Source organism: Hemitrygon akajei, chromosome 7 (assembly GCF_048418815.1).
Source record: "Hemitrygon akajei chromosome 7, sHemAka1.3, whole genome shotgun sequence".
Classification (NCBI taxonomy): Eukaryota; Metazoa; Chordata; class Chondrichthyes; order Myliobatiformes; family Dasyatidae; genus Hemitrygon; species Hemitrygon akajei.
In genome coordinates, this window is record NC_133130.1 from 154,929,068 (window position 1) to 154,956,693 (window position 27,626).

Below are 27,626 nucleotides of genomic sequence, written 5' to 3' on the forward strand. Positions count from 1 at the left end.
TTGTTCCGGTTCAGCTTGGATAATTTCTCCACTGGATGAAGAAGGACTCCATTCCCTCTTCCGCTCTGCTTTGCAAGCCTTCTGCAGTCTCTCCCAACCTTACTGTTATGCAGGAAAGGCCTGTGCCTCTCACCACCTGCCTCCTCCCCAACCCGGCGTCCAAAGCCAATTGATTTGTTTAAGAGCTTAAAGCTGAGGTGTCCTCAAGCTTCTGGCAGACATACTGTGCTGAATTCAGTAACTACAAGGAACAACGAAATCAGAAATTACTTGTGGAACAAGCAGTGCAAACCTAACCTGCAGGCAGTTGACTATTCTTTCCATTCATGTTAACCTAATTTGTGAGTGGTTGATGATTCTTTTGAGTGCCCTTCCTACTGCTGTGGAACATTAAGGCAAGCAAGTGTTTAGCAATATAGAGTAGAATAGAATAGAACTTTATTGCCATTGCTCAAGACAATAAGATTGCGGTGCTGCTCCAGTTTGTGCAAAGCAGATGTTTACAATAGATACGGGTATGGCTAAAAGTCCCATATTTACATGCAACAAGTGACTTTCATAGTTTGTAACACTCAAAGGCCATTGAAAGCCAGAATGTAGCATTATTCAGTTGCATGAAAGCCCCCAGGAAGAAGCTGTTTCTCAGTCTTACTGTATTGGCGAAGTATGTGCATGAAATCACCACCACTTGCTGATTGATACTGTAATCTGCTAATTCTCCATATTTCAGACATTATCATCACCCACATACTAATGTAGGTGAAAATAATCTCTGAAATATGCAGAGTTGGTATGCGCACTAATATCCTTACTAATAAGGGGATTGCTACTTGCAATGAAAATTTGCTTGTGTCTATATTGGCTGACTACTTAAACCAATGTAATGTCTCTAGCAGCAAAACTCTGTGAGCTATAGAACTGAAATTCACAGCAAAATTTAAAGTTCAAAGGAAATTTTATTATCAAAGTACTGTACATATACAATCCTGAGGTTCATTTTCTTGTGGGCATACCCAAGAAACCTATTGAATAGTAACTAAATCAGTGAAAGATCACCCAACTTAATGATGGGATTAATTGAAAGATCATCCTGGAAAAAGGAAGTTGCTTTGACCTTCATTGTCCTCCTTGACTAGTTCATTTTTTTCTGTAGCTTGTTTATTTAAAAAGCCCCAAGTATTTGTTAACAAATTTCATGCTTCACACTTTAATTGCTTTTTTTAAGTGATTTAAAATAACCTTGTGTAGAATAAGCTGGCTCAGGGGTCAGTAAAACAGACCGGTCTACATGAGAAGCGTGTTTATTACTTGGATTTCCTTCTGTCCTGTTCTGCTTGGGTCTGCATTCAGGAGAATGATGAAATTTGGGTTGTAAATTACTCTTGTCAAGTCTTGAAATGAATCAATTAGCTATGATAGCCTCTGTAACTTTTTTTCCCTATTTTGTTTGGACATTACTAACAATTTAAACGCGGGGAGAACTGCTGCCTCACTGCTCCGGTGCCCCATCTTAAAAACTGACTTCTGGTTCTGTCTGTGTGGAGTTTGCATGTTTTCCCTGTAGGTCTCTGCGACACACAAATGACATTTATTTAGAACAGTAATAGGCCCTTGCTGCTCCATTAGCCCACCTTGCACATTTACATCCATGTGACCAATTAACCTGCAAACCCATATGTCTTTGGAATGTGGGAGGAAACCACACAGTCACTTGGAGAACATACAAACACCTTGCAGACAACAGCAGAAATGAAACTGGGTTGCTAGAGCTGTAGTAGACTTATGATAACCACCGTGCTGCAGTGTGGCTGATGAATTTAACTTTCAAAGCTACACTGGCAGGATATGAACTTGGGTATCTGGATTGATAATCGATACCTCCTGAGTTCTGAGTGATGTAATCACTCTGCCACCACTTTATCCATACAGATTAGTAAATTATTTGGGTGCTGCAAGTTGTCCCTAATGTGTAAGTGAGTGGAGGAAGCTGGTGGAAATGAGGGAGAATGACATTATACTAGTGCAAGATTAGTGTAAGTGGGTGCTTGATTGTCCAATCACACACGAGAGAAATTCTGCAGAGGCTGGAAATCCAAGCAACATACACAAAATGCTGGAGGAACTTTGTGTGTGTGGCTTGATTGTCCACACTATTTTTGGTACTATTTTTGTGTTATATGATTTTATAATCTAGGGAAAATCACACACGCAGGAAAACAAATACTTTTTTGGGTCTTTTAATTCCTTTATCTGTTTTAGATAGTTTAATGCAGCAGAAGGGTATCGAAATAAAAACAACAAAATGAATTTAAAAAGAGCACAGTTCCTGCTGGTACAATCTCAGTTTAATTTCGCACCACACCCTTGTTACATATGCGGTATGAAAGTAACTAAAACAAAATATACAAAACCAATATGGTAGTGGCAATTCTAAAAAAATTAAAACAACATTAGAATATCACCAACACTGTACCTTATACACAACATGAAAATATGAATAAGTATATCTAATCTTAACTAAGAGGTATACATGCTTAACTTCCAAACACATATAGGCTAGACCTTGAAATGAGTTCTCCTTGCTCACACTACGTGAACAGAGATTAACACATTCACATTACTCTGTTACATTTGGTCATAAAACAATTAAGAAAGGACAAAAATAAACTTTTACAAGAACTTTTACATTATATTCCCTTGTAGTTGGATTACTAAAAAGACTAACCTATTAGGCCGATAAGGAAATTTGCACAACTCTATTTCAGCGCTGATCAATTTACTCACAAAAATCTAGAGCATCCGCATGTAAAATGTCAAATTATCGATATGCTAGATTTACAAACAAGTATAAACAAATTTACATGGCTATTATCAAATATTATTCACCTTTCCTCACCAAACCTGAGAAAAGCACTCAAACATTATTTTCTCTAGAACATAGCAACTCTTCGTTCTACTCCACTGTGCAAAATGACGTCACCGTTTTCTCTTTTTGGCATTACCAGGGTGAATACACACTTTAACAATAAAAAAAATTCAACAGTCACCTGGTTACATGATATTAAAGATTAAGAATTAATCTCATTGAAACCTAAACAATTCCAAAAGATATCAACAAGTAAATGCTGAAAGCTTTCTTATGTTAATTGTTTATTCATCCATCCTCGGGGTTGTGGATGTTGCTGACAAAATAGCTTACCAGCATAGATTGCTTATTCCTAAACAACATTGAGAAAGTGAGTCTGAGTCCAAAACCAAGTCCATCACCCATATCTCTCTTGTTATACTGCTGAGTATATGGAATCCAAGGATATAGACCTAGATACAACCTATTTTTCCAAAGGAGGTCGCTGTGCCAGTTGTAGCAGAGCTTGCAAATGCTAATTCCCTTTTCCTTTTTACTGTTAGAGATTGTGGGTTTGGGAAGCTGGAAAGCCCAGAACTTGAGGACCTTCTTATAAAATAAGATGTTGGCCATTTAGAACTTCGGTGTAGAAAATAAGTCTTTACATTGAATATTGTATATCTTTGGATTTCAGCTTCTCAGAGTGCTGTGAACATTCCATGTAGTCAAGGCTGATTTGTAGAAGCAGAGGGCATCCAGAATCTGAAAGGCTTGTTTGTGATCAAAGATAAATCTGTAGGATTAATTTTAGGAGGAACATCAGCAAAGTACTGTAATTTTGGTCTCCATGTAGAAAGAAAATTACATTAATCTCAGTGTTATGAATTTGATGGATTGATTTGTGGGGAATGAGTAGATCATCCTCCGAGAAGAGATTAAGATGAGATTGTATTCTGTGGAACAAAGAAGAATGGTAACTTTGTAAAATTAAGTTTTTGAGAAATTGTCTGTGGCATGTCTTTTCTATTGGAAATCTTAAGCACTGCATATATTGGAAAGTTGTATGAAGACTGGCAAAATGAAGGACAAAACTCTGACCCGATCAGCCTCAAGTGCTTAATATATTGTGACAAAAATCTGAAAAATTTTTCATTACTGAAAAATTCCGTTTTATTTCTTCATGTTGCTCAAGAACAAGTTTATTCACACAAAACATACAATGGATCAATATTTTATCTTTTGCATGGGTGGAATGAGGGAAAGCGGACAGAGTTGTGGATTTGGGAGCCAACATTAGGTTGGGATTTATATTTCTTTTCTGACGTTGATTGTATTTTTGAGTATAACTCCATCGGACCACAGGAGATGCTTACATTTCCTTTGTGCCTGTCAAATTTTAATCAGCAGTTATGCTTCTCTTGTTCCAATTGAGATGCTTGCCTGAAGCCATGAGACAGTCATCGTTAGACCATAGAGACTCTGATCTGCAAAAAACTGCCATGTATGAGTGGGAAATTGTATCTAGACTAGTGAACATTTCAATTTAATGTGACACCTCTGAATGTTTGTTCATCTTTTATCTTCCTAGAAATGATGGTTAAAAGTCTGCAGTATGTAATTGCTCTATTTACTTAACCATTTAATGTTTAATAAGACTTTTTTCTAGTTTATTTCCTAAACCATGAGCAAATGAAGTGTTTAATCCACTGCCTATGGAAGTTGATAAAGCTTTGGTGGAGGGACATTTTCAAACCCAGTCATCTAATGATGAGAGTAATTTAGAAATAGGACAGGTAAATTCATATGCTGGGAAAAATGAATTTGGGAGCTACATGAGAAACTGAGCCTTAATAAACATTTACATTAAAAACCTGCAAATGTGACTGTCATGTAAAGATTTTCAGCTGTAATATCCATTAAAAAGCAGTTTGAAACTTAAGGCTTTGAAAACCTCACATCAACTCAGGCAGCGGTATCAACATTTTCTGCACGGTTCAAAGGTAAGGGGTCATGTCTTTGAAGATCCTTCACTGAAAATGAGGAATCAATACGATGTATCAATGATGTGCTGGTGAAACACCAAAACTGTCTTGCAGGCCCTTTTAGTATGGACAGACATTAAATTGTTGATTAGGTAAGGATTGAGCTTTATTTAATAAATGCCCTTAAAATTATTTAATCTTATTTTAAAAATCTTGTTAGCCTAAATTCTATTTCAAATATCCTTTAATTTTCAGTAATCAGTCTGATGCATCCAACATTTGGCTGACCAGTTGTTCTGAACTCAAATGTCAAGGAGCTTTGGGATTAGTCATTTGTTATCTAAATCTATCTTTCAGTGTTTGATCTGTAAAGAAGGCACAATAGATTAAATAACAACCATTTCAATATTTTCAACAAAGTAATGTTGAGTCCACTTAAAGCTGATTATTTTTTCAGGTGTCAGTTTTAGCAATATCGCTTTGAGTTGCAGGCCAAATCTTCCTCTGTAGATTGTGTGCAGATAAATGAGTGATGTATCAATGCAACATTGAGCAAGTATTAAAATATCTCTCAGCTGAGGTATTTAATATATTACAGGAGAAGGTCAATAAGCCATGCTGGTTCCCAGAAGAGCAATCCCATTCCTTCCCTTCATATGTCCCTGTAATTTTGTCTTCCTGCAACATTCTCTTTGACATGGCAATAAACTGCTTTTTGCTGCTTTTGCCAATTGCCTACAGTAGTGGGTTAACTTCATTTTGGTAGGCGAGTCACATATTTGAAGCTCCTTCACTGAAAATGAAAAATCGATGTCAGAAACAAGCAGTGTGTTGGTTAAGCATCGCAACTTACCAACCGAATATCGAAGTGAACCAACCTCACTTGCAGACCCCAGTCAGTACAGATTAGCAACAACAGCTCCTCCACAGTCACCGTCAGCATAGGAGCACCACAGGTTGTGTGGTGAGCCGCCTGTGCTATTGGCTTCATACAATTGACTGTGAGGCCAAGTACAGCTCTGATATTGAAGTTTGCTCATGACACCACTGTTGTCAGCCAAATCAGAATCAGAATCAGGTTTATTATCACTGGCACGTGTCATGAAATTTGTTAACTTAGCAGCAGCAGTTCAATGCAATACATAATCTAGCAGAGAAAAAAAGTAAATAAGTAAATCAATTACACTATACGTATGTTGAATAGATTAAAATTTGGGCAAAAACAGAAATAATATATATTTAAAAAGTAAGGGAGTGTTCATGGGTTCAATGTCCATTTAGGAATCGGATTACAGAAGGGGAGAAGCTGTTCCAGGATCGCTGAGTATGTGCCTTCAGACACCTGTATCTCCTCACTAGAGGTAACAATGAGAAAAGAGCATGCCCCAGGTGCTGAGAGTCCTTAATAATCGATGCTGCATTTCTGAGACACTATTCCTTGATGATGTCCTGGGTACTTTGTAGACTAGTACCCAAGATGGAGCTGACTAAATTTACAACCCTCTGCAGCTTCTTTCAGTCCTATGCAGTAGCCCCTCCATACCAGACAGTGATGCAGCCTGTCAGAATGCTCTCCACGGTATATCAATACAAGCTTTTGAGTGTTTTTCTTGACACACCAAATCTCTTAAAAACTCATAAATGAAGAATAATTGCTGTCTTGCCTTCTCTATAGCTGCATTGATATGTTGGGACCAGGTTAGGTCCTCAGAGATCTTGATGCGCAAGAACTTGAAATTGCTCACTCTCTCCACTTCTGATCCCTCCTTGAGGATTGGTATGTGTTCCTTCGTCTTACCCTTCCTGAAGTCCACAATCAGCTCTTTCATCTTACTGATGTTTAGTGCAAGGTTATTGCTGTGACACAACTCCACAAGTTGGTATATCTCCCTGCTAAATGCGCTCTCATCTCCATTTGAGATTTTACCACCAGTGGTTGTACTGTCAGCAAATTAATAGATGGTGTTTGAGCTGTGCCTAGCCACATTGTCATGGGTATAGAGAGAGTAGAGCAGTGGACTAAGCACACACCCCTGAGGTGCACCAGTGTTGATTGTCAGCGAGGAGGAGATGTTATCACCAATCCACACAGACTGTGATCTTCCAGTTAGGAAGTCAAGGATTGAATTGCAGAGGGAGGTACAGAGGCCCATGTTCTGTAACTTCTCAATCAGAATTGTGTGAATGATGGTATTAAATGCTGAGCTATCGTCAATGAACAGCATCCTGACATAGGTGTTTGTATTGTCCAGGTAGTCTAACGCCTTGTGAAGAGCTATTGAGATTGCATCTGCTGTTGACCTTTTGTGATGATAGGCAAAATGCAGTGGGTCCAGGTCTTTGTCTAGTCATGACAGTCTAGTCATGACCAACCTCTCAAAGCATTTCAGCATTTCACCCTGTAGATGGGAGTGCTACTGGGTGACAGTCATTAAGGCAGCATACATTATCCTTCTTAAGCACTGGTATAATTGTTGCCTTTTTGAAGCAAGTGGGAAATTCCGCCCATAGCAGTGAGAGGTTGAAAATGTCCTTGAATACACCCGCCAGTTGATTGGCACAGGTTTTCAGTGCCTTACCAGGTACTCTGTCAGGGCCTTCCGCCTTGAGGGTTCAGCCTCTTTAAAGACGGCCTAACATCGGCCTCCGAGACAGAGATCACAGGGTCACCAAGTGCAGCAGGGATCTTCACAGCTGTAGTTGTGTTCTCTCTTTCAAAACATGCATAGAAGGTGTTGAGTTCATCTGGTAGTGAGGCACCGCTGCCATTCATGCTACTGGGTTTTGCTTTGTAGGGAGTAATGTCATGCAAACCCTGCCAGAGTTGCCGTGCATCCAATGTCGCCTCCAACCTTGTTCAAAATTGTTTCTTCACCCTTGAAATAGTCCTCCACAAATCATACTTGGTTTTCTGGTACAGGCCTGGGTCACCAGACTTGAATGCCACAGATCTAGCCTTCAGCAGATGATGTATCTCCTCGTTCATCCACTGCTTTTGGTTTGGGAATATACAGAAGCTCTTTGTAGGCACACACTCATCCACACAGGTTTTAATGAAGCTATTAACAACTGCAGCATACTCATCCAAGTTTGATGATGAATCCCTGAATACAGTCCAGTCCACCAATTCAAAACAGTCCTCTAGGCGCGCCTGTGTTTCCCTTGTCCATACCTTCTTGGTCCTGACCACTAGAGTAGTACAGCCAGGTGATCAGATTTCCTGAAGTGAGCGCATGGAAGAGCATGGTAGGCATTCTTGATGGTGGAGTAACAATGGTCCAGTGTGTTGTTTCCTCTGGTATTGCAAGTGATCTGTTGATGGTAGTTATTTAGTGATTTTTTTCAGACTGGCCTGGTTAAAATTCGCCAAAACAATGGTGAAGGTGTTAGGGTGTGCTGTTTTGTGCATGTTGATCCCATTGCTCAGATCATCTAAAGCTTGCTTGACATTGGCCTGAGGTGGAATGTATACCAAAGGTGGTGATGAATCAGCATCTAGAAGGGAGATTGAAAATCTGGTTAAATGATTTCACTACAACAACTTCTCACTTAACATCAATAAAACCAAGGAACTGATTATTATTACTACAGGAGGAGGAAACCAGTGGTCCATGAGCTGTCCTTAGTGGGGGATTTTGGACAGTAACTTTAAATTCCTTGGCATTATCATATCAGAGGATCTGTCCTGGGACCAGTGTGTAAGTGCCATTTCACTAATCTGACCCTGACCCATTTTATTCTCTCCACATTCCCATCGCCACCCTTCCAGGTTATTCCACTCACCTCTGCACTCGAGACAGTTTACAGTGGCCAGTAGACCTACCGATCTGTAAGTGTGAGGGAGGTGGGAAGAAACCAGAGTATCCGTTAGACATCTACATGGGGAAGCTGTGCAAACCCCTCACGGACAATGCCAGAGGTCAGAATTGAACCTGGGTCAATGGGACTGAGGGGCAGTAACACTACTTGCCATGCCATTGCACCACCAATATTCGTCATAAATATGGAATTGTCCTTCAAGTGGAAGGAAGGAATTTAGATCTCAGATTTACAGAATCTGTAAATTGATCATTTGTTATGTGACACATGGGCATTGAGAATCTTTAACACCAGTAATTTATTCAGTTTTGCATCTGAAGAGGTGAGTTTATTCTCTTGTGGGGCCTGAAATGAAACCGCTGGATTTTATATTCAGATAAATTGTATATGCTTTTCTCACAATTACGCCACTGACAACGTTAATTGATCATGATCGCTGTGTGTCTAACATAATAGTCAAACCATTCTTGCATACATTGTTTCTATCTGTGCAGTCAATTCACTCAAATGGAAGTGTCAAGTGTATTCCTGCCTGCTCTCACAATTCAATGGCCATACTAACAGTGATATTTCTATGAAATACTGTCCAATGTAGCAAAATAATCTAAAGAAAAATTCCCTCAATGGACTAACACACTGAAACAGCTACATGTGGTTCCCGGTGACAGCTTTCCCTTTCAGTTCCTACATACTGTACAAGTAATTTTAAAATCACTGCAACCTGTTAAAGGCTGGCCAGGTAGATGGGAACCCACAATAGCCTGGAAATTCATCTCCAGTTGCTACAGTTAAGTGTACAACATAGTAGAGATGTTGTCTTAAAAGCTGTTCACCAAATTCACTCAACACACACAAAATGCTTGAGGAACTGTGGTGAACTACGTATACCTGTCTGGACACGCTCCCCCCCCCCCCCACCCCCGCTGACTGCTCCTGTGGCTCCTCCCACAGACCCCTGTATAAAGGCGATTGGAGGCACTGCTCCTCCCTCAGTCTCCAGGATGTTGTGTGGTGGTCTCTTGCTGCTGACGCTGCTGACGGTGCTTTCTTCCAGCTAATAAAAGCCTATCTCGACCCACGTCTCCGAGAGTTATTGATGGTGCATCAGGAACCCAGCAGGTCAAGCAGCATTTATGAGAACGAGTGAACAGTCAATGTTTCGGGTTCAGACCCTTTATCAGGATTGGAGAAAAATAAGATGAGAATTCAGAATAAGAAGGTGAGGGGAAGAGGGGAAAAAGTACAAGGAAGCTAGGGCTTTACTCTTTGGAGAGAAGGAGGATGAGAGGAGACATGATAGAGGTGCACAAGATATTAAGAGGAATAGACAGAGTGGACAGCCAGCGCCTCTTCCCCAGGGCACCACTGCTCAGTACAAGAGGACATGGCTTTAAGATAAGGGGAGGGAAGTTCAAGGGGGATATTACAGGAAGGTTTTTCCTGGTTGGTGGTGCATGGAATGCACTGCCTGAGTCAGTGGTGGAGGCAGATACACTAGTGAAGTTTAAGAGACTGCTAGACAGGTATATGGAGGAATTTAAGGTGGGGGGTTATATGGGAGGCAGGGTTTGAGGGTCGGCACAACAAAGGACCTGTAATATGCTGTACTATTCTATGTTCTATGTGACGGGTGATAGGTGAAACCAGGAGAGGGGGACGGCTGAAGTAGAAAGCTGGAAAGTTGATTGGTGAAAAAGATAAAGGGCTGGAGAAGGAAGAACCTGATAGGAGAGGACAGAAAGCCAAGGAAGTAAGGACATAAGGTGAGAGTGGGAAATGGGAGTGGAGAATGGTGAAGCGGGGGGTGTGTGGGGGGAAATGGCAGGGATTACCGAAGTTATGCCATCAGGTTGAAGGCTTTCCAGAAGGGATATAAGGTGCTGCTCTTCCAACCTCAGTATGAGTTCATCACAGCAATAGAGGAGGCCAGAGACTGACATGTCAGAATGGGAAGTAGAATTAAAGTAGTCGGCTACCAGAGAGCCTCAGCCCAAAACATCGACTATACACTTTTCCATAGATGCTGCCTGGCCTGCTGACTTCCTCCAGCATCTTGTGTACGTTGCTTGGATTTGCAGCATCTGCAGATTTACTCATTTTTGTGACCAGAAGAACCCGCTTTCTCTAGCAGATGGAGCATAGGTGCTCAGTAAAGCGGTCTCCCAACCTACGTTGGGTGTCACCGATATACAGGAGGCCACACCGGTAGCACCGGATACAGAAACTGTTCCTGAATCATTAAGTATGTGCCTTCAGGCTTCTGTACCTACTTCCTGATGAGAAGAGGGCATGTCCTTGGTGGTGGAGTTCCTTAGTTATAGTTACAGTTGCTGTACATTCATGGATCTTTAACTTGTTGGCCAAGTGTTTATTTCTCCATTGTAGTAATTGCTTACAAGATTTGTGAGAATTTGTTATGTTTCATAACAAAATTCATGTTAGTTTCCTCTTTCAGCACATGCTACTGAGCTGGAAAGCAACAAATCAATGGAGTTGCTGGCTGTCAGACTAATATTCAAAGCATGCCTGTGTAAACATGCTGTTCCTTTACCTAAAATGCAATTGTCAGTGATGAATGGGTAGCTTGCAAATATGTACCAGTGATCAGATTCATCTCCATAGAGAAAGGGAAAAGCTATTGGTAGGCTTGTATTCCCTGTTCTTCAGCTCAGTGAGAGCTTGCATATTGCATTAGCATGATGTCAGAAGTGCAGATATCAAAAATGTTCTGTTCTGTCTCACTTGAAGCTATTATGAGAAGTTGTTTTATTGCTTTTAGCTTTGTCCCAGGTGCATTTTATTCTTCTTGTTATCAATTGCAATGTTTGCACTAAATGACAAGTCATAAATCACTGCTTCTAGGTTTTAATCTTTAACATAAGATTGCATTTAAGGTGTGAATATTTCATGGCTCAGTCTTTGCTGTGAATCTATCATTTCATGTTCTTTGTGAAACAGGAAGGCAGGAATTCAGTTTTCTAGTGTCAAATAAGAAAACAGTAACTCGTAATAACTCTTGACTGGGAAGAAACGGTGTCTGACTTTTTACAAAGTCTAATCTTCCTGAGACTAGGTTGTGTCGTATTACATTAGGGAACTGGATGTCTAGGTGCTTTATGGTATCTTTAAAGTCCGCAGACTTTCCATGTTGTGCCTCTGTTTGAATCCAGCTCAGACAGAAAAGATGATGGTCTCCATCTGTTACTTGTTAAGGGTCACAAGGGAAATAAACTCTGCCAGCTTCAATTTCATTCTCAGCCAAAGAGATCCCAGTTGTAAAATGTCCATGAAGCCAACACTAATTGGCAGTAGCAGTGCAAGAGGTCATTGAGAGAGTTCAGGTGTACAACCATCATGATGGTGCAGTGGGATGGTGAAGATTTAAGACTCATAGTTTAGCTTCAAGACAGTTATGTGCAATCTGCCATTATTCCCTTCAAGGTCAGTTTACATGCCACGGGTTGAACGAGGTTACAAATGAAACAATATTCAATCAAAAGCTAGGGATATAATCTGGGACCTTTGTGGAGTATATGTTTCAGTTAATAATGGAATGAGTCATTTTCTGGAAGCAAAGATCCATCACTTTAATGAAAGCTTGTTGAAAACATTGATACAGTCTACAAAGCGCTCTGCAGTAAGCAATTGAAAATAGTTATACCTGGCGATTGAATCTATCTCAATTCTTCAATCAGACAATTTGTAATTGCCGAAACATTACAAATTTGGTTATTTAGTCCTGTCATAAATGGGTTAATAGTTGCAGAATAAATTGAAATGGAGAATGTGTTACTCATATAATTGCATGTAGCCCCAAAAGCCTCTTGAATTACCTTAGTATAGGGAATGAAAATAGATGTATGTATTGTATTTCTTTAAAGAGATGAAACAGAAAATAGATGTGTGATTTTCTAATTAAATGTAAATGAAAGCCAAAGCCAGGGTTGGAGTGATATTGACTTGAAAAGAAATCTTGTGTTTGTGTTGTTTTGGAATGAGGCTGTGCAGAGTGATCACATTTGTAGGTTATTTCCTCCAGGGAAACAGAGCAGTATGTGAACTTTTCTTGAATCTCAATTAAATTTCTGTCTTTTATTTTCAGGTGAATGTGGCTGTCATGATGGCTACAGTCCAGATCCAATCCACAAGCATCTCTGTGTGAGAAGTGACTGGGGACAAAATGAAGGGTTAGTTCGGTAAATGAAAACCTGTGCTTATGTATAACAATGTTAACAGCAACACCTCATTATCATGTAGCACCTATAACATTACAACTCCCTAGGTGCTTCACAGGAGACTTATCCGACAAAATTGGATCCTACGGCATGTCCTAAGCTAATAACCTGAAGCCTGGTCTACTGTATAGGGTTTAAGGTACATTGAGTGAGAGAAGGATGGAATAACAGCGTGTAGGAATTTGACACCGAAATGATGATGAAGTTGGAGGTCACCAGAATTGATAAAGAAGCATAGCACTTCAGAGGAAACAGAATATAACAGTAACTGAAAAGGGAAAAATGAACCATTAGCCATTCGCAGTACTACATGGTTGGAGAAGTGAAAACTGATCAGTTATTTTAAAAGTTAAGAAACATATAGACCATCTAAGCTTTACACTAACAAGAGATTGCGCAGATGCTGAAGATCTAGAGTAACGCACACAAAATGCTGGACGAATTCAGCAGAGCAGGCAGCATCTATGGAAAGGAGTAAAGAGTTGACATTTCAGGGTGAGACCATAAGACCGTAAGATAAAGGAGCAGAATTAGGCCTCATGGCCCATCGAATCTGTTCCACCATTTCATCATGGCTGAACCAATTTTCCAATCAGACCCAATCTCCTGTCTTCTCTGCATTTCTCTTCATGCCCTAACCAATCAAGAATCTGTCAACCCTTGCCTTAAATATACATAAAGATTTGGCTTCTGCAGCTGCCTGTGGCAAAGAATTCCATAGATTCACCACACTGGCTAAAAAAAAATCCTTTGCATCAACCAACAAGAGAAAATCTACAGATTCTGGAAATCTAAGCAACACAATCTGCAGATGCTGGCAATCCTGGCAAAGGGTCTTCACCAGAAACGCTGACTGTACTTTTTTCCTTCACATCTACATTCTAAAAGGATGCCCCTCTGTGTCCTTTGGCCTTAGATTCCCCCACCATAGGAAACATCCTCTCCACATCCACTCTATCAAGGCCTTTCACCATTCTATATGTTTAAATGAAGTCACCCCTCATTCTTCCAAATTCTGTGAATACAAGCCCAGAGCCATCAAATGCTCTGCATATGACAAAGCATTCAATCCTGGAATTATTTTCGTGAACTTCCTTTGAACCCTCTCCAGTTTAAGCACATCCTTTCTAAGATAAGAGACCCTTCATCAGGAGCATTACACTATTGGTCGGGGGTGGGGGGGGGGGGGGGAGAACAAGTCATAATATTAAGAGAAGTTTTGGAAGTCATATTTATGAGATAAATGCACACAAAGGAAGAAAACGAGCAGACAAGAGAGCATTGGTGAAGGTTCTCATGTCAAAACATGGCTTAATATCGCTAGCTGCATGCTATGTATTCAATAATGGGTCAAGTACAGTTTTTGCTGATACCTTCACAGTTTTAAATCAGATTTGAGTCTGTACTATGGAAAACTAGAATCTAGGTACCAGAATGGGAAGGAGGGCCTTTATATAAGTGCTGTAATTTGTATTATGAAAGTGTAATTCAAAAACTGTTATTTTCTATCTTTCTCCCACTTAAAGTTTAAAGTGTACTGTCTGCCTATGTTGTGCTTCTTACAAGAAAAAAATTACACAGCACTTCAGAACAATCCACTACCCCCGAGCTGAAACAGTCAGAGAGTCATAAATGAGTACAACACAGAAACAAGCCCTTCGGCCCATCTAGCTCATGGTGAACTATTTGCACTGCCTACTCCCATAGACCTGCACCAGGGCCATAGCTCTCCACACCCCTACTGTCAATGTATCAAGCCAAACTTCGCTTAAGCGTTGAAATAGAGCTGACATGCACCACTTGTGCTGGCCGTTCATTCCACAGTGATGTCCATGTTCCACACCGTCCTCATCCCACCTTACCTTATCTCATTCTTCCAGTAGATCATTCCATTTCTACCCCTCAGTTCCTTTTTTAATTTCCATTTAAATGCATGCACCTAGTTTGCTCTGATTGCCACGCAGTGTGATACAAAATTTGGGCAAACGTTTATATCTTCTCCAGCTAGTAACCACCTTCAAATCTGGAGATTGGTCTCTCCATTGCAGAAACAATACCAGCAGCTTCAGCACAATCAGGAGAAAGCTCCCTGCATGATTTATCACCAAGTCAATCAGGCTGACTTCTATCAGGAAAAATGACTATAGAATTAAAACTCCACAAAATGCAGGTTCAACTCAAACTCCGCGCAGGTTGCGGGAGGAATGTCAGTTGCAGTCATCTGCTGTCTCTCCAATTCTTCCTTGTGCAAAGTATTAATTAATTCTCCTTTAATATTATGCCCTTTCTTCTTCTAATTGTGCAGTGTAAATATTGAACAATGTTAGTATGTGACAACCATGCCACTCATTATGTTTGGAAAATAATCAAACCTTTCTTGTTGTTAAATTTCCTAACTGTATTTAATTCTTCCTATATTTAGACCATGGCCATATACAACACTGGAAAGAGGTTATGATCTTGTGACAGGGGAACAGGCTCCAGAGAAGATATTCAGGTAACAAAGAAGTTTCTTTCACCATCTTCCTTTTTTGTTTTGATAATATTATGTCTTATTTGATTTCAGTCAGTACTCTTATATCTTACACTCAACTCTTAGACAGCATGGTTTTTGCAGGACTGTAGTCCAAACATCAAAGGCACAATCCTACTGAGAGCCAAGAAGAGAGGTGCATTTATCAAGAGTACAGAAGTTGTTAACACTGACAGGAAAGTTTGCAGATTTGATTTAGTTGCCACATCTGCATAAAAACATTGAAACATACAGGGAAATATGTAATTTGTATCAAAACAAACCAGTAGGGTTTGTGCTGAGCTGCCTGCAAGAGTCTTTGCACTTCCAGCACCAACATAGCATGCCCACAACTCACCAACACTAACCCTGCTTCATTGGAATGTGGGAGGGAACTGAAACACTCAAAGGAAACCCATGTGGTTGTGGGGAAAACATACAAACTCCTTACAGAGTGCGGCAGGAATCAAAAGCCAGTCTTATAGCTGAAATTGTAATGTGATTGTGTTAACTGCTATGCAGGCATGCCAACCTTCAGAAGTTCAGAGGTCTTCTCAACCATGGGTTAATCACTTCCTGTGAGTGCCCTTGACCCCATCCCACAGTAGTTTACCTGGTCCATCCTTGCCAACTCTCCAAACCAATAAAAAGTTGAAAAGGCACTATACCAACTAAAGTTATAGCAAGGCTTTTAGAGCAGGTGGTGACTCATTGGTGAAGAACTTCAGTCATGAACCTGCATTGTCATTGTCCACATCGCAACACGCACAAAATGCTATAGGAACTTAGCAGGACTGTCAGCATCTGGGGAAGAGTGAACAGTTGATGTTTTGAGCCGAGACCATTCATCAGGACTAGAAAGGAAGGAGAGAAGACAGAATAAGAAGATGGGGGTAGGGGAGGAGGAAGTACAAGATGGCAGGTGATAGGTGAAACCAGGAGGGGGAAAGGGGTGAAGGTGGGAAGTTGATTGATGAAAGAGATAAAGGGCTGGGGAGGGGGAAATCTAATAGAGAGGACAGAAGACCACGGAAGAAAGGGAAGGGGGAGGAGCACCAGAGGGAGATAATGGGCAAATAAGAAGAGAAGGTGTGAGAGGAAAACAAGAATGGGGAATGGTAAAGGAGAGGAGGGTGGGCAGTTACTAGGTTCAAAAAATCGATGTATATGCCATCAGATTGCAGGGTACCCAAACGGAATATAAGGTGTTGCTCCTCCTACCTAAGTGTGGCCTCATCGTGGCAGTAGAGGAGGCCGTGGACTGATACATCAGAATGGGAATGGGAAGTAGAATTGAAATAGGAGGCCACCAGAAAATCCCTCATTTTCTGGAGGACAGAGTGAAGGTGCTAGACAAAGCAGTCTCCCAATCTGCATCAGGTCTCACCAATATTAAGGAATTAAGGAAATAGCAGGATTAAGGAAAACCCCAAAGCATTCTACAAGAAAGTGAAGAGCAAGACAATAAGATGTGAAAGAGTAGGATCTATCAAGTGTGACAGTGGGAAAGTATGTATGGAACCGGAGCAAATAGTAGAGGTACTTAATGAATACTTTACTTCAGTATTCACTATGGAAAAACATCTTGGTGATTGTAGTGATGACTTGCAGCAGACTGAAAAGCTTGAGCATGTAGATATTCAGAAAGAGGATGTGCTGGAGCTTTTGGAAAGCATCAAGTTGGATAAGTCTCCGGGACCGGATGAGATGTACCCCAGGCTATTGTGGAAGGAGAGGGAGGAGATTGCTGAGCCTCTGGCGATGATATTTGCTTCATCAATGGGGACAGGAGAGGTTCTGGAGGATTGGAGGGTTGCAGATGTTGTTGCTTTATTCAAGAAAAGGAGTAGAGATAGCCCAGGAAATTATAGACCAGTGAGTCTTACCTCAGTGGTTGGTAAGTTGATGAAGAAGATCCTGAGAAGCAGGATTGATGAACATTTGGAGAGGTATAATATGATTAAGAATAGTCAGTATGGCTTTGTCAAGGGCAGGTTGTGCCTTACGAGCCTGATTGAATTTTTTGAGGATGTGACTAAACGCATTGATGAAGGAAGAGCAGTAGATGTAGTGTATATGGATTTCAGCAAGGCATTTGATAAGGTAACCCATGCAAGGCTTATTGAGAAAGTAAGGAGGCATAGGATCCAAGGGTACATTGCTTTGTGGATCCAGAACTAGCTTGCCCACAGAAGGCAAAGAGTGGCTGTAGACGGGTCATATTCTGCATGGAGGTTGGTCACCAGTGGCGTGCCTCAGGGATCTGTTCTGGGACCCTTACTCTTCATGATTTTTATAAGTGACCTGGATGAGGAAGTGGAGGGATGGGTTAGTAAGTTTGCTGATGACCCAAAGATTGGGGGTGTTGTGGATAGTGTGGAGGGCTGTCAGAGTTTACAACGGGACATTGATAGGATGCAAAACTGGGCTGAGAAGTGGCAGATGGAGTTCAACCCAGATAAGTGTGAAGTGGCTCATTTTGGTAGGTCAAGTATGATGGCAGAATATGGTATTAATGGTAAGACTCTTGGCAATGTGAAGGATCAGAGGGATCTTGGAATCTGAGTCCATAGGACACTGAAAGCAGCTGCACAGGTTGACTCTGTGGTTAAGAAGGCTTATGGTGTATTGGTCTTTATCAATCATGGAATTGAATTTAGGAGGCAAGAGGTAATGTTGCAGCTATATAGGACTCTGGTCAGACCCCACTTGGAGTTCTGTGTTCAGTTCTGGTCGCCTCACTACAGTAAGGATGTGGAAGCCATAGAAATAGTGCAGAGGAGATTTACAAGGATGTTGCCTGGATTAGGGAGCTTGCCTTATAAGAATAGGTTGAATGAACTCAGTCTTTTCTCCTTGGAGCGACGGAGGATGAGAGGTGACCTGACAGGGGTGTATAAGATGATTAGGGGCATTGATCGTGTGGATAGTCAGAGGCTTTTTCCCAGGGCCACATGAGGACACAGGTTTAAGGTGCTGGGGAGTAGGTACAGAGGAGATGTCAGGGTAAGTTTTTTACTCAGAGAGTGGTGAGTGCGTGGAATGTGCTGTCAGCAATGGTGGTGGAGGCGGATAAGATAGGGTCTTTTAAGAGACTTTTGGACAGGTACGTGGAGCTTAGAAACAATAGAGGGCTATGGGTAACTCTAGTAATTTCTAAGGTAGGGACATGTTCGGCACAACTTTGTGAGCCGAAGGGCCTGCATTGTGCTGTAGGTTTTCTATGTTTCTATGATATACAAGAGGCCACACCAAGAGCACCAGATACTGTAGATGACCCCAACAGACTCGCAGGTGGAGTGTCAGCTCACCTGGAAGGACTATTTGGGGCCCTGAATGGTAGTGAGGGAGGAGATGTAGGGGCAAGTGTGGCACTTGTTCCGCTTGCAAGGATAAGTACCAGGAAGGAGATCACTGGGAGGGATGAGTGGACAAGGGAATCACGTACAGAGAGATCCCTGTGGAAAGCAGAAATTGGGAGATTGTGAAGGTATGCTTGATAGTGGAATCCTGTTGGAGATGGCAGAAGGTACAGAGAATTATGTGCTAGATGCAGAGGCTTGTGGAGTGGTAGGTGAGCAGAAGAGGAACCCTATCTCTGATGTGGTGACAGGAGGATGGGGTGAGGGCAGATCTGCGAGAAATGGAAGAGATGCAGGAGAGGGCACCATTGATGGTAGAGGAAGCGAAGCCACTTTCTTTGAAGAAGGAGGACACCTCATTAGTTCTGGAAAGAAAGGCCTTATCCTGAGAGCAGATGTGGTGGAGGTAAGGAACTGAAAAAAGGGATTGGCCATTTGACAAGTGACAGAGTGGGAAAAGGTATTATCCAGATAGCTGTGAGAGTCAGTGAGTTTATAAAAGATATCAGTGGATAGACTGTCTCCAGAGGTGGAGACAGAGAGATTGAGAAAGGGGAGAGAAGTGTCAGAAATGTACCAAATGATTTTTGATGACAGGGTGGAAGTTGGAGACAAACTTGATGAAATTGATGAGCTCAATGTGTGTGGATGCATGAAGCAGCACCAATGCAGTCATCATTGTAGCATAGGAAGAGTTGGGAAGCAATGCTGGTGTAGCTTTGGAACATAGACTTTTCCACTTAGCTGACAAAAAGACAGGCAAAGCTGGGACTACACCTTAGGTTTGAAGTAATGGGGAGAAGAAATTCTTGAGGGTGAGGACTTGTTCTGCCAGATGGAGGAGAGTGGAGGTAGAAGGGAACTACTTGAGTCTGTTGTCTAGAAATAAATGGAGACCTTAAAGGCTTACCTGATTGGGGATTGAAGTGTATGGAGACTGGACATGCATAGTGAAAATGAGACAATCGGGGCCAGGGAACTTAAAGTCATTGAAAATATCGTGAGTGTGTGAAGTTTCACAGAGGTGGGTCAGAAGGGATTGAACTACGGGGGAAAAAGCAGATTCAAGGTATGCAGACACGAGTTCAGTGGGGCAGGAGTAGGCAGAAACAAAAGGTCTACCTGGACAGTTAGCTTTGAGGAAGTAGGAGGTAGAAATGGGAAGTGTGGGGTAAAGGAAATGCGAAGTCGGTGGCAGTGGATAGAAGATCCCCAGAGTTGATGAGGTCTATGACGCTGCAGTAGAGAAAGGCCTGATGCTCCTTAGTGGGGCCCAGTTAAAAGGGTAAGAAAGAGGAAGTATCTGAGAGTTGTCGTCTGGCCTCAGACCACTAGCTCGCCAGAACACTACCACACCCCCTTTATCTGTAGGTTTGATGATGAGGTTGAGATTAGTGTAAAGAGAGCGGAGAGCAGCGTGTTCCGAGGGAGTGAGGTTTGAATTGGAGAGAGGACTGTTGATGTCTTGTCGGCAGTTAGCGATAAAAAGATCTAGAGCAGGCAGAAGACCAGGGCAGAGTATCAAAGAAAAGAAGGATAGTTGAAGACGGGAGCAGGGGTCATTGATGTGGATAGAGAGTGCTTGTCAATAAAGTAGGCATAGATACGAGGCGACAGAAGAAGAGCTTGGATTCGTGGCAGGCATGGAACTCACTGAGGATAAAGTCAAGGCCCCTACTAAGGACAAAGCATTCTGCCTCAGAGTCAGAGGCAATTGTGATGGGAGGTGGGGTCGGTGGTGGGGGTAGGTACTGTCTGAGGAGAGAGGAGGATTGGGGTGATCAGAGAAGGTGGTGTGGGAGGATGATGGAGCTTCCAAGGACCCAAGAGCTGAAGGTGGGGCCTGAGAGACATTGGATTGGAGAGTGGTGGTTGGGGAAGTGGAGGCTGGGGTCTGGTGGCAGCACTTTAAGTCTCGGCCTGGAGGTGCCGTCGGTCAAGGTCCTGCCTGGAGCTGGAGTTCGAGGCTGTGCAATTAGCAGTTGAATGGTATAATTGTAATCATTACAAGCCATTGACTTCATCAATGGGGAAGGGCGCTGGAAGATTTATCTTAAGTTAGGCTGCAGATAGAAATTCACCTCCAGCTTGTACTTGCTTCATGATGGCAAGAAAGTCATGAGCGTAACCAACAGGTCTGTAACAGAGCAAATGGCACTTTTCTTAATCTTTCATGATGCAGCGTTGCTTCTCACCTGCACCTTCCTGTGGGAGTGGAACTCATCCACAGAATTAGTGAGAAACTATTCAAGCTGTGACAACCATACTCAGTCCTCTGTGCCTGTGCCCGAGCCGATGTTGACATGCTTACCGAAGCACAACACAATAATGACCACTTCCAGGTTGTTTAGTGTTAATTCTCAAGCCACCTGCTGTTACCAGACACTCTTTCGACCTCAGTGGAATTTACAGGATGATGTCATTGGATTTGTGATTCCTGTTACAGCAGCACACCACACTCCCCATTCCAAAACTAGCCGCCAAACCCCTCTTCTCTCGCCCCCACTACACCCAAAGCTGAGCTCCTTTGCAAACTCCTTCATCTTGAATGCACTCAAAATTACATCACACCTAAACCTTCAGCAATGTAATCATGGCAGAATTTCTTGGCTCCTGTCTGCCCCTGTTCTGTTCTTTGTCTGTACCCATTCATCAGCTTTTCATTGACTTGTACATCACTTAATGAAACAAATTAGTGCACAATGAAAAACAGATGGTGTTCACGTGTTGTGGTCCGGAGGGTGATAGGTGCAGCCATGAAATCCTCTTCAGTGAAGGTGATGATAATACTTCAACCATGTCACATCTGTGCAGGAATCAAAATGATTTTAGGTGACTTTGGTGGATTCTGACAAACTAAGATTCCCAGCTGTTGCATCAGAGTAGATTTGCCAACTGGCATGACTTATCATTATGTTTAGATGCCCATGGACAGTAAAGTTATGCAATAGTAGAAATAAGTGAAATGTTTACTGCAAAAAGTTTCAGATGCAAGAGATTCTACAGATGCTCGAAGTCTTGAGCAGCACACACAAAATGCTGAAGGTACTCAGCATGTCAGAAAGCATCGAAGGAGGGAAATAAACAGTTAATATTTTAGACCAAGACCCTTCAATTTTCAAAATTCAAAGACAATTTTTAATCAAAGTACACATATCAACCCTGAGATTAATTTTCTTGTGGACATGCACTGTAACTACAAGAAAAACAATAGGATCAATGAAAGACCTCACCCAACAGGACAGACAACAAGCAATGTGCAAAAAAAACCTGTGCAAATGCAAAAAGAAAGGGAAAAATAATAATATAAAAATAAATAAGTAATAGATACAGAGAACATGAGATGAAAAGACCTTGAAAGTGAGTCTATAGTTTGTGGGAACAGTTCGGTGACGGGATAAGTGAAGCTATGCCCTCAGGTTCAACAGATTGATGGCTGAGGGGTAATAACTGTTTCTGAATCTGGTGGTGTGGGTCCTGAGGCTCCTGTACCTTCTTCCTGATGACAGGAATGAGAAGGGAGCATGACCTGGATTTTGTGGTCCTTGATGATGGGTGCTACTTTCCCGTGTCAGCACTCTGTATAAATGTGCTCAGTGGTGAGGAGGGCCTAATCTTGGCCCAGAACGTAGATGGTTTATTTTCCTACATAGATGCTGTCTGACTTGCTGAGTTCCTCCAACATTTTGTGTGTTACCGCAAAAAAAATCGCTGGTCATAGCTTCCTTGCCTTTAATGGACACAGCTCACTGCTGATAACTTAAGAGATTTTCACTGTTACTGTTTTCAAAAGGAAAGAGATTAGAAAGGGTGAAACATTATTCTGTCCTCAAATGCACTACTTATTTATTTATGTAACTGCTGGTAATTTTCTTTATGACTTGAACTGTATTGCTGCTGGGAAACAGCAAATTTCACAACATATGTCAGTGATAATAAATCTGACCCTGATTCTGACTCTTAAAGCAGTGCTGTTTGAGGGAACTCTGCACTTTCTGTGTTTTCCTCCCTCTTCCCCACTGCAGTGATTTTCTGTCTGGCACAAGGCCCAAACCATTATTCATGTTGACCAAGGGAGCACACAATCGCGAAAGCTTCAGGGGCCAAGTACAGGCAGTGGGGGAGGGAGCGGGGAGTGAAAGTCTGTCAGAGGCACAGTGGTCTATGATCTTGTGGGAGGGTGAGAGGGTAAACTGTCTCTCTTTTAAAACAAAAAACAAGTCTTAAATACCCTGTGAAGATCCTCTGCATAAGTGATTTACAGCATTCAAAGGACACACATTTGCAAATCAGCGCGTCAGCAATGGCATCAAAGCACACATTGGCATTTTGATGCAGCTATGCAAATTTAACATTTCCTGGTGTCTACTAGCATAAGCTAAGATCGGAAACCCTTGCAGTGTTTGAATTTTTGCTTGGAACCAGTTGTGGAGCACAGAAAACCATTATACCACACAAAATAATTTCTGTATCCATTCTTTTTTATAAAACTTACTAATTACATTGTTTGGTGAAATTTGGTTGGAGGCTGTGCAGTCCACATGATGTAAACAGACATGTGATTAAATCCACAAGGGGCTAATAATACTCTTTGGACTGGTAGTGACAAGAAGTGGTGACATTTTTTTCAGCCCAGGAATTTTCTTGAAATATTCATGTTTTAAATATGACAAACACTTTTTGACAGACTTGGCTAAAGCAAAGAACTGTGAGCAAGATGGAATAAATGTTTCAGGACAAAGTCTTTCACAAGAGTTGTTGATTTTGAGCTGAAGAGAATTCTTGCTCATCTAATCTGCTCAATGTCTCTAACGTCAAAAGTCATACTTGATGAAGCTTATAGAGTTTTTATTTAAAGAGGTAACCAGAATAGTAGAACAGTGGTTGTTTTCTATTGAGATTTACAGAAGACATTTGACAAGGTCCTACACGGCAGAGGTTAGGTGCTATGGAATCCAGGGAGTTCTAGTTGGGTGGATTCAAAATTGGATCACAGGTAGGAAGCAGAGAGTGGTGGTTGAAGGTTGTTTGTTGGAGTGGAGGCTGTGTCTATGGTGTGCCTTAGGGATTGGTGTTGTGACCTCTGATTATTATATATCAAGCTCGTTTATTGTCATTTGTGTACCATGCAGGTGTACATGTATACTGCCAAACAGCAGGATACTTGGTAGTGTGGAGGAGCAGAGGGATCTGAGGGTACATGTCCATAGATCCCTAGAAGTTGCCTCACAGGTAGATAGGGTATTTAAGAAAGCTTATGGAGTGTTAGCTTTCATAAGTAGAGGGATAGAGTTCAGGAGTCACAAGGTAATGAAGCAGCTCTATAAAACTCTGGTTAGGCCACACTTGGAGTACTGTGTCCAGTTCTGGTTCCCTCACTATAGGAAGGATGTGGAAGCATTGGAAAGGGTACAGAGGAGATTTACCAGGATGCTGCCTGGTTTAGAGGGTATGCATTATCATCAGAGATTAAGGGAGCTAGGTCTTTATTCTTTGGAGAGAAGGATGAGAGGAGGCATGATAGATGTATACAATATGTTAAGAGGAATAGATAGAGTGGACAGCCAGTGCCTCTTCCCCAGGGCACCACTGCTCAGTACAAGAGGACATGGCTTTAAGGTAAGGGGTGGGAAGTTCAAGGGGGATATTAGAGAAAGGCTTTTTACTCAGAGTGGTTTGTGCATGAAATGCACTGCCTGAGTCAGTGGTGGAGGCAGATACACTAGTGAAGCTTAAGAGACTACTAGACAGGTATACGGAGGAATTTAAGGTGGGGGGGGGGGTTATATGGGAGGCAGGGTTTAAGGGTTGGCACAACATTGTGGGCTGAAGGGCCTGTACTGTGCTGTACTATTCTATGTTCCATATTAAAACAATATTCCTCTGGACTAAGGTGCAGAACACAGCACAGACATCAATATTACTGCAAATAAATTAACAAATCGTAAGGTGCATTTACAATGCAAGTCAAAAAGTAAACGGTATAATGCTGCATATGCTTCATATGTGATGAGAGCTGGGTGGTGGCAGTGAGTTCAGTAGTCTGGGAGAAGAAGTTGTTTCCCATCCGAATGCTATTATCAATTATTTGGATACAAGTGTGAAAGTCTTGATTAATAAATTTGTAGATGACACAAATTAGGTTTTGTCGATAGCAAAGAAGGTTATCATAGATTGCAAGGAGATTTGATCAATTAGGGAAGTGAGCTGAGGAATAGTAAATGGATTTCAACACAGTTAAGTGTGAGGTGATGCATTTTGGTGTCAAACCAGCATAGAACTTCTACAATGAACGGTAGGGCACTAATGCATGCAATAGAACAGAGGAATCTAGGAATATAGCTGCATGGTCACTGATAGTGGCATCACCAGTGGACTGGGTGGTGGAAAAGGAATTTAGCACTCCAGGCAATGAGAATAGAAGTTGGATGTTATTATACAGTTTTATAAGTTATTGGTAAGGCCACACTTGGTATACTGTGTACAGCTTGTGCCTCCCTTCCATAGGACAGATATGGTTAAACTGTGGAAAGGGTGGAGAAAAGATTTCTGAAGATTTTGTCATGCTAGAGGCTCTGAATGTTCTGGAGAAGTTGGCCAGGCTTGATCTTTATTCCTATGAGCATAGGAGAATGAGGCCTGACTGTATAGAGATTTATAAAGTCAGGAGGGGCAGAGATAAGGTGGATGACAGCAGTCCACTCCACATGGCCGGGAAATCATAAACCAGCTGGCATAGACTTGGGGTGAGAAGGAAACTAGGGCCTTGAGGGATGGTGAGCACATGAACCGAGCTGCCAGGGGAAGTGGTTGAAGCAAGTACAATAGTATCGTTTAAGGAACACTTAAATAATTACATGCAGGGATGGGGCTTTGAGGGATATAGGCCAAGCACAACAATATATGGAGAAATATATACCAATTTCTCAAATTATGAAAGAGATTTTTTTTTTACCCTGGAAAGCAGTTTATTTTGTCTAACTTTTCAACCAGAAAAACGCTGGGTAAAATGCATGATGGCTATTTTGAGAGAATGCATTCCTATTGGTATAGACTGGAATGTTACTCATTATGGTGAAAATAGATTTGTAAATCAAAGACACTCAAACCAAAGAGTCAACTTGCATTATAGTGCAGATTTGTAAATCAAATGTTTGTAAATTGAGGAATCCCTGTACTGGCTTTATTGGACTGTATAGAAACTGGGATAAGTTCTTGGTAATGATTTAGAAGCTAAACTTAGTGTAATGGAGAGAAATAGATGATAAATTAGAACATGTGTCTGATTTAAACACTTCGAAGAGAGATTATTGGTTCTGCTGGTAACTGGAGGGGCTGAGGATGATGATTTGAATGAGGAGCATTTATTCTAGTGTAAATAGTTGACAAACTAAATTTCCTCAAACTGTTAATGAAATTTAGCTGCTGTCTTGCCTTCTTTATAGCTGCATCAATATGTTGCATCCAGGTTAGTTTCTCAGAGATACTGATACCCAGGAACTGTAAATTGCTCACTCTCTCCACTACTGATCCCTCTATGATGAGGATCGCTTTGTGTTCCTTCATCTTACCCTCTCTGAAGTCCACAATCAGCACCTTGGTCTTGCTGACAATGGGTGCAAGGTCGTTGCTGCAACACCACTCAATTAACTGGTATACCTCACTCCTGTACGCCCTTTTATCACCATCTGAAATTCTGTCAACAATGGTTGTATCATCAGGAAATTTATAGATGGCATTTATGCTATACGAACTCACACAGTCATATGTCACACAGTCACATTTCAACATTCCTAAATAGCTTAGAATTGATTGCCCATCTCAAGTTGTTCTTGAAGTTGAGTTGTCTGTCTGAAGCACCATAATGTACATGATTAAGCCATTTCCATTGTGATATTGGGTTAGAGCTCCAGGCTGCAGGAAAATTGTGCAGTTGATATTTGACAGAAAAGCTTTGGAGTGAATATGGGAAATGGTTATCTCCTTCCATCACTTTTGAATGGTTTTCATGTTCTTTTGTCAATAAAAGAGGCTGAAAACTGCCTTATGGGAATTCCTGGCCACAGTCAGTCAAAGCAGACAAAGAGCAGCTTGAAACATTTCAAAAGAACACACTGAATCATTAGAACAAAAAAGACATCAAGATATTTCTTATGAAGCACTGAGAATGATGTCTACTTAATTCCAGTACAGGAATGACTAAGCTTGTTCCAGAGTGGAGATGAATGGAGATTGAATGGCTTTCCATTCATCCTCTAGAATGATTCCAGTTCAACAGGTAGTTTATCAGAGGTGAGGTACAGGATTGTGGCAAGCAGGATAGCCAAGAGGGTTGCAATGAATACACATCCCTGCTTGACTTCATTCAGTACCCTTTTACCCCAACCAAAATAAACTTTATTCACAAGAAAAAGTACAAAAACCACAATGCATGGCTCTCTTTACATCCATAATGCCATTGAATCGATGCATTCTTATTGGATAAATTGAATGAGTGGTAAGTAAAATACAGATATCACAGGGAATATAAGAAGTTTAGATTCTTTGACCAGCAGCTTAAATGTTAGTAAATGTGAATTATATTGACTTGAAAAATGTAGTGCTTTTTATTTTGTGCACCCAGTAACTTCTTAGCTTTGACAGATTTAGCATCCCTTTTTTTTTGCACTCTAGAAACGCAAGAGTGATCAGCTGTCCCAGCATATTGTGCTCATCCATGGTTCAACTGAAACATCCATTATGACCACATCCAGGCTGCACTGAGTGCTGCAATGCCCGCTTGCTTCAGCGGCACTCTCTATATGATGCAGTTACTCACCAAGCCATCTTGAGGTCCTCATACTAGGAACTATAAGTGCCATAAAAATATGT

The 27,626-nt window shown here is 41.5% G+C and overlaps 1 protein-coding gene across 5 annotated transcripts in view; it reads left to right on the forward strand.

The window, feature by feature from the left end:
* The window catches only part of LOC140731037 (astrotactin-2-like), a 1,710,280-nt gene that overhangs the window by 837,946 nt on the left and 844,708 nt on the right, over positions 1–27,626 (forward strand). For 4 of the 5 annotated variants that reach the window (XM_073052234.1, XM_073052229.1, XM_073052231.1 and 1 more), the window contains 2 exons: positions 12,749–12,842; positions 15,304–15,378. In XM_073052234.1, the coding sequence (XP_072908335.1) occupies positions 12,749–12,842; positions 15,304–15,378 (169 nt within the window). The remainder of the gene's footprint in view (positions 1–12,748; positions 12,843–15,303; positions 15,379–27,626) is intronic. The other variant, XM_073052230.1, reaches the window with a different exon arrangement.